The sequence below is a fragment of the Plodia interpunctella genome, chromosome 24 (genome assembly GCF_027563975.2).
Source record: "Plodia interpunctella isolate USDA-ARS_2022_Savannah chromosome 24, ilPloInte3.2, whole genome shotgun sequence".
In the NCBI taxonomy this organism is placed as follows: Eukaryota; Metazoa; Arthropoda; class Insecta; order Lepidoptera; family Pyralidae; genus Plodia; species Plodia interpunctella.
In genome coordinates, this window is record NC_071317.1 from 6,892,837 (window position 1) to 6,907,722 (window position 14,886).

The 14,886-nt window shown below is 36.2% G+C and overlaps 1 protein-coding gene and 1 long non-coding RNA gene across 2 annotated transcripts; one reads left to right on the forward strand and one right to left on the reverse strand.

Annotated features, from left to right (window-relative positions):
* Positions 1–2,230: 2,230 nt before the first annotated feature.
* LOC128680475 (uncharacterized) lies at positions 2,231–9,606 on the reverse strand. Its single transcript, XR_008405867.1, has 3 exons — positions 9,347–9,606; positions 8,470–8,521; positions 2,231–4,975 (listed from the first exon to the last, which is right to left on the reverse strand). It is a non-coding gene; the product is annotated as an uncharacterized LOC128680475 (long non-coding RNA).
* Positions 9,607–9,753: 147 nt separating this feature from the next.
* VhaAC45RP (VhaAC45-related protein) lies at positions 9,754–14,863 on the forward strand. The gene is made up of 7 exons (XM_053763666.2): positions 9,754–10,126; positions 11,408–11,513; positions 11,846–11,992; positions 12,425–12,594; positions 13,149–13,358; positions 13,720–13,796; positions 13,962–14,863. The coding sequence occupies exons 1-7, from the start codon at positions 9,806–9,808 to the stop codon at positions 14,092–14,094; spliced, it is 1,164 nt and encodes a 387-aa protein (XP_053619641.1). The 5' UTR covers positions 9,754–9,805; the 3' UTR covers positions 14,095–14,863.
* The last annotated feature ends 23 nt before the right edge of the window (positions 14,864–14,886 follow it).

Consider the following 14,886-nt stretch of genomic DNA (forward strand, 5'->3'; position numbering starts at 1 on the left):
TTATTTTGCCGAGGTCACAACCACTCTTACCAACAATAGTTATATCATTAAAATGCTTTAATTTGTAATTTTATTTAACATTTTTATGCGTAATTAATCCGTATAACCTTAGTTAATTTAATTTTACTGTGTAATTACCAGAAAAGAGGAGGTAAAATAAAATTAATAAATAACAAACTATCCCAGCACCCAGTTTGTAAAAGAAAATTGTATAGTCCCATCTGTTTTCTCTTATGAATGTAGATTTTCACAACCATAACATGTAAAACGTATGGTAAACTAAAGCGCAGTATGCATTACGACTGCAGGCGAAAGCGAGCGCTTTCTGCTGATGCACAATGTGCAGCGAAATGCACTTGGAATATGCTAGAATAAATTATCCCAACTAATATTATAAATGCGAAAGTAAGTTGGTTACCTCTTCACGCTTTAACTACTTGAAAAGACACACACATAAACATAACTACTTGAAAAGTTACACAACCAAACTACTTGAAAAGTCTCAAATTCAAATTAAAATACTCACACATATAGTTAACATACGGAGAAGGACATAGGTTACTTTTAATTCCAGGAAAAAGTATATTTACCGTGGACAATTCACGCAGGCGAACTCGCATCTAAAAGCTAGAAAATATAATGTACCTATAACGATCCTTATCCTTTACACAGAACACAAACAAATCACACAGATTGAATCCTTCATTGGCCCCAAAGTAATTTCGAGATTATTGTTATAAAAAATCTATACTAAAAAACGATAACGACGTTGCACAATCAAATTTGACGTTAACTTTTACCGGCGCAGAAAAAAATGGCAAAATACGCCATTCTGTCTATCGTTAGCGGCGCGCCGGTTAAAGTCAAGTTGACAGTGCAACGCACTCTATTTGTCTTTATGAGATCTTTAAAAGCATTACGGTCGAGATATCGGTATGATATACTGAGAAACATAAAACTGGTGCACTATCCTTAGTCGTAAAATTTGTACACAGCATAGACAATGCAAAATGTCTAAAGTTCAAAGTCAGTGAACCCGCGCAGAAATCGGACAGCGCCATCTAGCGCTTCCCACCGTTGCGTAATAAAGCTATCGTGCATCCTGCCATACATGGTAAGAAAGTTTAGGTAATGAATGCGTCTAAAAACATAGTACAACAAAAAAAGTAGGCAATCAATTCTACGTCTTCAGAGGGTAGTGGCGGGAGACGTTGTTGATGAAGTCAACATTCAAAGTCACGATCTAGTAGTATTTTTACATCAGCGATAATTTAAAAGTGACTAAATAAATGTAATAACTTCTTCAAAGAATATATGTATAAAGAGCTAGCCAACCAATGAAATTTCTTTCTTTCTTTTTTTCATGCAAATAAGTAACGTTGTTTCCTATCCGGCAAATAAAAACCAAATTGTAGGTACCTACTTACATTTTGCAAGTGTTTGCGTTATCTAAATTGGTACATACATTTTTCTACCATCAAATGATATGAATTAATTCAACAGTTAAGGTACATTTTTCCCTTATACCATGACAGAATCCCAGACAGTTTTGACGGTCAGAGTAATTGAAAAGAACTTGTTTGATTATATAACCGTGAATGTTATTGACAGTCGATTCTAATTAAAATAAATCTTTATTCGCTAGTAAAAGTTATTGTTGGTTTTATGTTTCATTGTCTTCTATACTTTCACTGAGAACACTGTCGCTTGATAAATTAAACTACAATTTTCTGGTACATATGTACTATTTTTTCATAAATAATAATATAATATACAGCGTTTGTTAAATTGACGTATACGAATTAAAAGCTCCGTTGCGGCACTATATTTTTAACGTCACTACACTAGTGTCGAAAATGAAGAATTTAAACGTTGAAGAACACAGATTTGTGTAAAAAGCTTGTTAGATTGGACATACAAATCTTTGAAACTAGCGGTCATATTTGAAAAAATATTGTATATAACAGCCACATTCAAAGGGAAAGATATAGACTAGTAGAATCCTGAAATTTAAAGAAAGCGAAGCCGAGGACTCCTGCCAGCTATGTTTGTAAAGATAAATAATATTCTGATTTGTCGGACGCTGGGAACCAAGTAACAGGGTAAGTTAAATTAAAAGCTTTTTTTTTCTCAATATAAGTATATACTTTATTTATTTATGTATGTACACAACAATCTTAAAGTAATAATTATTTTACATTAAACTACAACTAAAATAAAAAAGAATTAATCGATCAAAATAACAAACTATTCAAAAAAGGAAAAGAATTATCAAAACTTGAAATATTTTTTCGTTATAGTATAACTATCGCAGCTGATGGCTAGGCTGCACTAGTTTCTAATCGTGGTGTCTGTGTGTCTGGTGTCACGTTACTCGTGAACAGGAAGCTGTCACCTCAGTGTTACTGATCGGGCAACGAACTTTCTTACATTCTTTTTCTTATTAATTATATCATTTATTTCTTACGTTATTGCCACAGTAGCATAGACCTTCCTATCGCCTTCTAAAGATCTCACCTGCAGAATAATTATATTTTGTAAAATTCAAAGGTCGCCCGTCCCACAAATTGTCGAACGTTCGCAAGTTGTAACCTTTGGTAATGTTTTAAGAGCCCGGTAATGTTTTTACACCTGGGAACCATTTGTGTAGATTTTTCTGCTGTGGTTATTTTTGATACGTAAAGATATATTTTCATTGCTTTCTTCCTGTCACGATGCATCACAAAGTTTTAATTCACACTGATTGACTGTTTATCAATCAATCTATCAGTTTTGTTATAACACTTTTATTCCAAAATTCCTATATTAAAATCTTACCATATAAAGTTACTAACAACACTTTCGATAAGAAGAAGAAAGTCCCATCCATCGCTTACCACTAAACTAACCACTTATCTGACCAAAGTAATTATTTTTGTCATCACTGTCAGATCCACTTACAAATATAATCTATTTCCAAACACATTAGCGTCTGTCTGATTGTCTGTCTGTGTGATCATCTTGCGCGCATTATCTCCGGAATGCCAGTGAAGCACGAATTGGCCTGTGTCGGCTTTCTCGACCAAGTTCATGATATCCTAAAACTATCGTTCGTTTTACACATATCCCTCTCTCATTCTCACATGTTCTGGCTTTCATGCGCGATCTGAAAGGCTTCGAAACCCCGAGTCGGCGTTTAAATTTGGAACATGCGACTGTGATTTAATTACTGGCCGCATGTCTGACGTCATCACTCTTTGGGGTTATAGTTATTGCCATAGTCTCAATATATAAGTCTGTGGTTATTGCCTATCAGCTAGTTACTTCAGTCACTTGTTAATTCCTTCTAATTATTATTATGGTAACTGACATAAGCTTCAAGTCAAGGCGCTTGACCTGTCCGCCTCAAGTTATCATCACGAATCAATCAGGCTTTCACCATATTCTAATGAGTGTCGCTTTCTCATTGTTACGTCGATGATGTGTATGTATATTGTGACGTATGTTGAGTAATGACTGGGTCGGTGCCCATGTTAAAATGGATTAAAGGTCGCATAAGTTTACAATGAAGCGGTGGTGGTGTAATGGTTAAGACCCCCGCCTGTGGATCGAAAGGTCCCAGATTCGAATCCTACTCGTGCCACATCAGTTTGTATACCAATCTGACTCATGTATAGTAGTTTTTATCGACAACCACTTGCTTCCGGTGAAGGAAAAACATCGTGAGGAAACCTGCACACTTTTTGATTATAAACTTGTGTGTGAAATGGCAATGGCAAACCACTCCATTAATAATGCCAAGAAATTTGTTACGTATGTTTCATTCCATGTAATGACCACGACCCTATGAGGAATACGACTTTGAAGAAGAGAAGTTTACAATTAAGAAGTGGAGAAGAAAAATAATGAAAGGGGTCTCTTGGCTCAGACACTTAAGTTAGTGAGAGAATTCATGTATGAGGTAATAACCATGAAGAGTTCAGTCCCGAGATCCACTCTTGCTGGGAAATTAGGCATATATTTTTATATATACGTAATTTCCCACAACAGGATCTCGTGGTTTATAAATATTACAACCTTTTATTTCACTTGCAATATATGTTAATGTATGTTTGAAAAACAGCTATTTTCGGGTGCAATATCGCAATCAACTTTTGAAGCAGACATCTTTAACCGATTGAACAGAAATGTTGTAAGCATGCACGTCTATAGACAAACAGTTCATTACTGGCGATGGGCATAAAACTTAAACAGAAATTGACTGAGTGGCAATCGGTATAAGTAGGTTACTGTAATATTTCGCTCAGTTCTCAAATCGCACCTGTTCAAGCGACAAAAGGTCGCAATCAACACATCACAGTGCCGATAGCCGTCAATTACAGCTTCAACGACATAATGGCACTTTCTCAGCAGATAATTGCCGATAAATGCCGATCTTCGCCGATGGCCGAGACGATACCATTTCGAGTTCGCACGCACTTTCTTAATGACATATTTGTCATTAGTAATAGATAGGTACCTGTCAGATTTTACCGTATGGTCAACAGAAAAATCACCATCCTCGCGAGTCTTTTTAGCTGCAAGTCCGGGTTACCGTAAGACATAAATCTTACAATTTTAGCCTGACATCAACCCTAAGTACATAAATTATATAAATTATATTAACTAAGTCCCATTAATGTTAGTTATGTGTTCAAAGCGCTTTATTTGTCTTGCGTTTAATGCAACAATTACGTTTTCGCTTATGAAGTTAAACAGACTGGCTATTTAAATAGATTGATCATCACAAAAACACGTCTCCGAACCACAAGCCGCTACTCCGTGCTGTTATGTATGATGACCACACATGTCCAGCAATCGCATACATTTCGATGATGCAGCATAATTTGCCGCAGGTCCGTTGGTCAATCATTGGGACACATTCGATGACACGCTATTTGTGGGATCGTGACTGTATTCAGTCTTGACATCAATACATAATGGTTTTGCGTTTAGTCTGTAAACACGAAATTGTATTAATATTAGTTAAAATGTTCGCTTTATGTCAGTGGTCTACCTCTAAGCATCATCTCCCTTCTAACGGGTCTACTGGAAGAGATCTCTTGTGATATAAGAAGCACCCTAGTAATTTTATCATGTAATCTAAAAAATATATAAGTTTCATCTGTACATAAATAAATAATACTGTACGATTGATGGTACGTCATTAATACAATTTTAAAAAATACAAACAATTCAACATAACTTTTTGTTCGCGATGTAGTACCATTGATCATTATTGAAGTTTGTTGCGCCGCTTCTTCTTCACGTATGTGCCTTGGAGTCCGCAGTTACTCCATACAACGAAAATTTCTCCCAAAGAAACAAGTTACACTCAAAATCATATGACGAGAAGAAGGACAAGGATAAAGAGAAAGAAAAATAACGGAAGAATACGGAAGGAAATTTTATTATGTGACCAAGACCTGGATGAGTTTGATGAATTATCGTAATGGACTTCAAAATCAATGATTATTTCCTGCACGGATATGATTTATGAATGAGCGAACTCAAGAGCGTTGGAAAGCTCGACGTTCTACCTGTTACCTTTCGGACGCCACCCTTTCACGTTGCGTCAGCGGTCAACAGATTAACATCTGGGTATAATTTAATTTGCTGTCAATTATATTTTATTTTGCGTTGCGTTTATATTAGGTACTGTACCTAAATACTGATTATGCTTGGTTTAAAATGGCCGTTTTTATATCACTGTTACACCCAAGTACGTTAACGTTATCGTACGATACACAGTTTCTTATTATTATTGTTATTCGTCCAGCTCTTCTCCTAGTTTATTCAGGGTTGAACACACACACTGTATGCCGTAGGACACACGGTTGACAACTATAGTTAGTTATAGTTCTAGGGTCGTGGTTATTGCGTGGAATGAAACACACACAACAACTTTCTTGGCATTATTAATGGAGTGGTTTGCCATTGCTATCTCCATTTCACACACAAGGTTATAAGAATCAACCAGTGTGCAGGTTTCCTCACGATGTTTTCCTTCACCGGAAGCAAGTGGTGGACGATGAAAACTACTATACATGAATCAGATTGGTATACAAACTCATGTGGCACGAGTAGGATTCGAACCTGGGACCTTTCGATCCACAGGCGGGCGTCTTAACCATTACACCACCACGACTAGTTATATTGATGTACTAGCTATCCCCAGCGGTATCTAAATGCAAAAATTATTTATGTGTTCTTTCTAGTCACAAGTGAACAAAAGAAAGACATTTATTTGCAAAAGATGATACCATAAAACTTTACGACAATTTACCATCACATAATGCAGCAACTAATATATCTAATGTTAAACAATTTTATAGAGCGTGTTAGTAAGGCACTTTAGAAAACGAAACTCGACAACAGACGACATTGTGAACTATGGAAATGACTATATACGGCATACACTTGACCGCCGCGCCGGTCGGATGTGCCACAAGCCCAGAAAGCCCACGCCCAGAAGTGGGCTAACCAATAAAATTTAAATAATCGCCATCTTAACTATTGATAATAAATAAGTGAAAGTCTATCGCTTGGTGGAAACAGGAGATTGTGTCGCACAAGGCATAAGCGGAGCTGGAAATAGACAATCCATACTTCCATACTTATATTATAAATATAAAAGTGTGTTCGTTTGTTTATGTATTTGTTTGTCCTTTAAAACGTATTAACATTGTCACGTCAAAACAGAGCAATGACTTAATATCATGTTTTCTGTGAATATAGATTGTGGAAAGTGACAGAGTCGCGGTAACTACTAGTAAAATATGAAGTATAAAAATAAAGTACTTTTAAAAGGTCTTTTGTACACCATTATTTTTGCACAGGTTTGTTTTTTAACAAATATTTTGAAACTAAAAATGATTAGTAATCCATATCTAACGTTCGTAAGTACATAAAAAAGTTATAATTATATACTTAATTATTACTTATTTTATATACTTATATTAAATAACAAATCTTAACTTAATTTTCGACTTATATCTCAAGAATTATATCTCAAAAAATGTCATCATAAAAACGCTACCTTACGCCACTCGCGCCACAGTACACTCGTCACAAATTCTATCTCCTAACCCCTCCCCATAAGGTCGACATTACGACCACTTTCGCTTTTGTCTCGACTTCCCAAGTTTTTTACATGCATCTTCGGGTGCCGAAGATAAATCAAACGTTCCAATAGTTTTTATTACTGTTCGTGAATCGATGCTTATCATATCACGATTAAGTGTTTGTTTGTTTTGTGTTTTAGAAGTTAAGATTGTATTTGTAATAACTTTATCTGCATTATTCGATCAACCTTACGTTACTTCATTGAATTTATAAATGTTTCCTCGATTTCACCCCCATTTTTCAGAATGCTGGCTTACGCTTGTATAAGTTTTGTTATAACCACTAACTAAATAAGCAGTATACAATTTCCCGTTCTCAATGTAGGGCAGAAATTGGGATAACGTGTGGTTTCCGCCTTAGAATAGGACCACCCATACTCTATGAATGTCTTACGATATGTCTAAGGTATAAGAACTGCATTACAGCTAATGTGCTACAACACCATTCCCAAACAGGGTTGACGTCAGGCAGGAGACCAGTCGTCGAATCAGAACCAAATCTTAAAATATAAAAACTCATATTCCTCCATTTATTTGCTATTCTTTTACGTATTCAGATTAAGATATTATTCGTAATCGCCTATACCCCCTGGGTTATCGGCGTTACATCCGCGAATGTAACCAGGAGCACGCGGGGATGAGAAAGTAGGATAGAAAATGAGATACAACAACAATTCCTCGTCCCTTTCCGTTGTGGTGTTGTGGTATTGATATAACTTATTGTCTGATATTCTTTAACAAAATGCATTATCTACCATATTTTTTTTTTATTTATATTTAAATCGTCAGTCTTTCAATCACAAAACCATTATCAGAGAATGTGTAGATTTGTTACTCATAAAGACACAAAAGCATTGAGATGAATTGTTGAAATATTATGCCTTTTGTCCAAGATTTCGTTACATCGGATGATTGACAGTGTAATTACGCGAAAGACATCAAAATTGTATGAAATGATTAAAATATTTTATTAGAAAACGCCGTGTCTTTGTATATAATTATATCGTGGGAATAAATATTTATTAGTTTTAATTTAAATAGTGTATCCGCAAAATGCTTCGTCAGAAAGTTTGTTAATCTAACAGGCCACCGCGCATCACACCTGTCTCACTAGTTGCCATCATGCTGGCTGCATTGCCGCGCTGTATGGCGATGAAGATTCTTTGAGACTGATACGATACAGAACGCCTATCATTTAGCCTTTCTGATACCCTGATGACGACCTAATTCTCTTATAAATCGTGGGAATCATAGCTACCGAAGGAGATTCTTTTATATGATGAATAGTCAAGACCACTATCAGCCACATAAGATTCTGAATACTTACCTAATTTCATCTTCTTCCCACGTGTTTATGGAATAACTCTGCCATTGTTTTCCTGAAATTGTACAACATGGTGTTCTTTATAAAGGACGTGAATATTTCAGGATCCTACAGACGTTAGGTATTGTGGGCGTGCCACGCTACGGTGACCACATCCCATCGGGCGGACCGCATGCCTGCATGAATGTTTAGTACTTAGTATAAAAACAACTGATTAGTTGCTGTAAACAATTTGACTTACTTAGACCTCCTATAATGGATGTCTGTTAAACATGGAATTTTCACATGATTATGTAATACTATGAACCCAACATACATACGTACTAAATGAAACTTCATAAGTCACAACTATTAATCATTATCATTATATAGTATAAAACAAAGTCGCTGTCTGTCTGTCCCAATCTGCGCTTAAATCTTTAAAACTACGCAACGGATTTTGGTGCGGGATTAGTGTTTCAAGAGGAAGGTTTATATGTATATAAAATGCATAGTATTGCACGGGGCCAGGACATTTATTATAATGAACTCAACTGCCTTCATGATTAGGTTGTGGGTCCAATGAGATAAAATAAAGCACAGAGCCGTTTACCTGCGGCTAATACAATATAATACAATAATACTTACAGCACAAATGAGATACGTACACTATACATAATGTATAAATTGAAAAACTCCGACGTCACATTACTAAATTAAAATATGCATATTGTCTGTCCAAAACAGGTTGCAATTTAGCAAATATGTTAATTATAATTAGCAACCTAGTTTCCAAATTCTGACGAGATCGAAAGTCAACGACAGTCACTATTTCAGATTAACATCGCCATATGAAACAGTATATTAATTGACTTCTCTATTTAATTCGATAGTTACGTACATTTATAAGAAAGAAGGAGACGCAACATGTCTTGATGATTGCAGAACCGATTTCAATAGAACTAAATATTATTAAGACTTGTTTCACCACTTTCTGAAAAAATATAATATTGTAATCTCACAGATACTCTAGATGCTTGATAAATCTGCCAAAAGTGATTGCCCAGTTAATAACACTTGTGAAAAACAAATTTTAAAGCTATCTATTTGATTTGTTAAATTTGGTGTATCTCGTACTTTATCGCAAGCAGTAAAACAGGCGCTTACAATTTTAATCAAATGGATATTCTTTTTTTGGACTGTAATAATATAAAGATCGCAAAAATGCTTAACAATAATAATAACAATAACTATGCATTGAAATAAGAACCTTCCATTTTTGAAGTCGGTTAAACGACTTGACGCCGCGCATGCGCGTCCCAAATCAATACACGCCGCCATTGGTCACACAGTATCCAAAATGCAGGCCAAAATGCATGTTTTTCTCCTGTTTGTCTGCTTTTACCATGTACAAGCGAATTTGGAAGGTCCATTTTTATTTTTCGGTCCGAAATCTTTGGAGAAGTACAAGCGTCCAGCCCTTAGTCCTCTAGAGCAGGATGACTTGATGAAAGTGTACGGGGAACAGGCCGCGATTGTGGTGTTCAATAACCAGGATGCCGTGCCGCTGTCCAGTGGATACTTCCCACGGCTGAGGAAGATGCTGGAAGGCCAGACAATGCTGGTCCTGCCACAGGACTTCTTGGACGTGCATCCGGATTATATTAGCAATGAGACTCAGGTAAGGATTTTCGCTTCTTATTGAATTACAAGCTTTACCTTTAAGCTTCACCTTTCCTATCCCGTCTCTCTGTCGTTCTGTTTGTTATCAAATTTACTTACCGCTTGTCTTACAGAGGAGTTGAAATGTTTACTGTCGCTTCAGTTTCCATGGCAATAACGCATTACAATAATGTTAAACGTGACTTGAGGGAGCATCGGTCCCAACGCGAGAAATCCTCAACGGTTTACAATACGGACACGTTTTTTTTATGCTTAACGACAATGAAAGCTTTTTAATTATAACATTATCATAAAGTTTATTATTCAATCGTTATATTCATTGAAAGTCAGGAGATCGCATTATGTTATATCTAACCCAACTAAAAACTCAAAAATTGTCGTCATCTCATTTCTGATTTGCATATAAATCAGAAAGAAGTATTTGCAATTGGAACATAGATTTTTAATTAAAGGTTTAATCACAAAAATAATCTGTCGTCCGAAGATTAATGAACTGCATTCACAAAAAAAATTACTCTTGTGTTTATGAGTTTGATTACATTTATTGTTATTGGTTTATTCTCTACTATCAGCCTGTCCCGGTTTCGCTCGGGTATTTTATAGGCATATCCTACCCTATATAATCTAAGATCCTACCATAAATAGAATTATTATAATACAATGTTTATTATTTATTTTGATTTGTTCTAATTGTTATTGATTGATTCTGCTCTCTAGCTATTGTCTTCCTTGTTTTCCTAGGTAAAAAATTGTTCAATTCCATTGTCAATTTATAAAAATAAAAATATTTTTAATTACCTATTGTAATCGCCCCGCAATGTTAGCGAGTATGTTGTGTAAATATGAAACGATCAATGGACTACCTATTATTATAAACGGCCAAGAAATTAAGATACTGTGTTTGAAACTTTGTGTACTATGTGGTTTTCATACATCACTTGGTTGATACAACTAAACGTAGCCTTCGTGGTTTGTAACTCTTGGTTCACTTCTCTATCTACCCCTGAAGGTATAAAGACGTGACATCAATGTATGCTTCTGGTCTCTGGTCAAGGACATCTGTATAAAACATGTAAGTACTCCAAGTCGTAAAATCATAACTGAACCGTCGAAATATGCAATGTGTATAAATTTTCGTGAAACCTGGGCTTGGGTACGTGAAGCTCCGTGAAGACGTGAAGACGCGGAAATGAGAGAAAGGTATAGCGAAAATTGCATAAAATCTGACATCAGTGTAAGCATAACACACTCGATATGACGATGATAATTGTGATTCCAGGTGCTGACGCTACAAGGGCCGTGGTCGGAGCGAGACGCGCAGATGACCGAGACTTTCGCGCGGCTCCAGGACATTTATGGACCTGGGAAAGTGCTTGGGATATTAGGTGATTCCATTTCTCAGTAACTAGCTACGCTCCGCGGTGTTTCTCGCAGTATATCATTCATTGTAATTATTTAAATGTTATTTATTAATTTTATAAAAATACTTGATGTTTCGTACGGCCTACATAAGATTGCCTGACGTAATATGCTTGGCAATGCAGAGGATCAACTGTTTGCTATACACAAACAACGAAACACAAATGGCATTTTGTTTAATATTACCTCTTGTTGTTTTATCTACTTAACTAATCTAAGTTAATTAATCTAAATTATGATTTCCTTTGGGAAACGCTTTCGTCGAAGATATGTAATGTTTTCTTTTTCTTCAATAAAGGGAACTCAATGTCACATAGCCAAGCCTACGACGAGCCGTGGGCCCGGGTGAAGCGACAGCTGACTGAGAGCTCCAGCCCCTCTACGACCACGGAAGATGATAGGCCAGCCAAGTCACTGCCTACATTCGCTCTCTACAACGCAACTGGTGAGAATAAAATTATGTTTCAAATCGACTAGACACATTTACAGTAGCTTTATGTCGGTTGGCGTACCGCAGGGTCGCGTTCTAGGCCCAACACCATTTATGCATCTGAGCATAGGCATAAGAGTAGTAGTAAATATTATCATTGACTTTCTCGAAAAACCTAGAAATATATAATACAACACAACCCTGCACATATAACAAAACATTCAGTTACCAACATCAACAATAAGTTGTACGCGCAAAAGGCGGTCTTATCGCTGTGAACATTTTCTTCCAGGCCTTTGCAGATAAAAGAATAAGAGCAACCATATTACAATATTACTTACTTCTGTAGTTCAATTTTCTTCTCCGTGTGGAGGTGAATGTGCAACAACATTTGGTCTCACACAGTTATTACTTGTTAGAACGTGAAATACTAATTTGTGCCTTCAGGTCAGCCGGGGAAAAACGCCCTTCTGTATTCCTCGTCTTGGCCCGAGCTGCGCTGGAAGAACGGCTCGGTGATGGTGTTCGACACGCCGGTGGGAGTCGCCACCGTCAAGCCCACCAGGTTATACACCAATCTGGTGGTAAGATTCGCTGATGGAGACTCTAGGGATAAGGTGAGGTTTTACTACTATCCATAGAATTTAATAAAAGTATTACTTAGTTTACATTATCCAAGGTGAAAGTTACCGGAAAGCGTTTGTATGGATAATGAGGTGCTGTTATGCCGTCTTAACTCAGTGCGAAATCAATGCCCACGTAAGAAGAACATTTTTCTAAAAAAAATTACCCATCATCCAACTCCAACACGTATAATCGTGAAATAAATGAGTAACGAACGTGCTACCTACCTGCTACCTTGTTCCTTTACCTGCTTAAAAAATATTAAGCCTTATTGTAACTGCTTTTAAACTGCCGATTTCAAACCGCTGCCGCTACAGCTACAAATATTAGTTTATACATAAAGTTAAATATAGAAAATACCTTTAAAAATAATTATATTGGCTGAAGACCTTGTGTAAACCAACCTTATTTATTTATGTTCAAGTTCATAATCCGAAATATGACACATAGCAATTATTCATGGAATATCAGTACATCGATGCTGCTTAGATCTAAAGAAACCTTCGGATAGTAATGAAGAAATTACAGAAACGATCACATCTTCCAGATCACCCTCGAGTTCAGCTTCAAAGAAGCAGCTGGTTGGTGGACGGCCGTCGGGGTGGACGTCAAGTTCGGGCTGGAGAGTACCGGCATCAGCCTCAAGGCGCCGGCTGCTCCGGACGCGCCCACTGCTGTTCTCGGCAGGTCGTATCACTGTTCACTGCCGCTGGTGTATACCTCTGAAGAAGCCACGCTCACTTTGTCTGATGTTAAAGTAAGTAACGTTGAAGTAAGCCCAGAAAGGTACTTTTATTTTGTTGACATGGTTCATCACCATTAAACTTTGTGGATGCCATAAAATACTAAGTATTAAATACAAGCTTTATTTACTTTCCTCAAATCTGTTAAGAAGTTGGATAGCAACGACGTCAGTAACGTCTGTGGAATGTCTGAAAGAGTTGAGAGTGCGTTGAGAGTTCTATTTTCTTTCTTTATTTCATTTGTCTATTGCTGACAAATGAAATAAAGAAAGAAAATAGAAATATTCTCTTGTGGTCGAGAATAGAAAATCTCGACAACACGAGAGTTTTATCATTTGGTGCATCATAATTAAATTAAAGAACTTTAACTTTCAGATGCAGCCGTATATGGACAGCACCAATGAGTTTGATGATTCCTTCGACTGCATAGGATTCACCACCGTACCTATTTGGTAAGTCTGAACTATAAATTGTTCTCTATACTGTATTACTTGTATAACTATTCCTATTTTACATAACAAATAAACCTTAAAAGTAAAGTATATCACCTGAACTGTCACAAAGAATATTTTTTTTCTAAAACATTATCTTCTAACTGAAAATGTGACTACTTTCAGGTCTGGCCTAATGGTTTCCTTCATAATGCTGATCGGTTTGGGCATCTCAATCTCCATGATCTGGGACATCAAGACCATGGACCGCTTCGAGAACACCCGCGGCAAGCAGCTCACTATCACCGTCAATGAGTGAAACAACATTACCATCCATATTATTTGGTTCAACTTGTTTACATTCATGAGAAACGTCATCATTTCTTTATTTTTTTACCTTTATCGTCGTTTAGTGTTTTTTGTATTCATTCAACTCGAATCATTAACTAGGAAAGAAATAAATATGTCTACAATGCTGTATTTGAAATGATAGATGGATTGGTAATGAATGATAACGGCATTAGATTAATTGTAGGTTTTGGAACACGCGGAGACTTTCCAAATTAATCAATAACGACATATCATCAATAGTATTCTGATATGACAGATAAAAATATTATTATATACAAGGTTATTTGTACAACACCATTTATCTAGCAAAACTGGGTACCTATCATATAGTTTGCCAATATCAGCTATTTAAATCGGTGCTGGTGTTTTACAAGTAATAATGAATCAATCAACAGCACATTGAGCTATCCAAAACCATACAACGGTTTAATTTTTTCAAATTTCAATTCGTAGATATTTCCATTGCACAGTTTTCATGCAGGGACTTGAGGTGCGGTTCTACATCATGAGCTAGCCCTCAATAATTATACGAATAATGAAATCCAAGATCCAAGACAATATGAAAAGAATCATTTGCAATCTGACTGATGGGGGAATCCCAAACCATGCTCAGAAGGCATTGATATTTATTTATCGTTGTAAATAAGTGATGATATTGTGTATGATATATTCAGTTAAAGGTGTAGATATTTAAGACCTGTTTAGATCGGATGTTCAAAATAAAAAAATACATATCACTGAGCTTTATTTTATCTCGAAA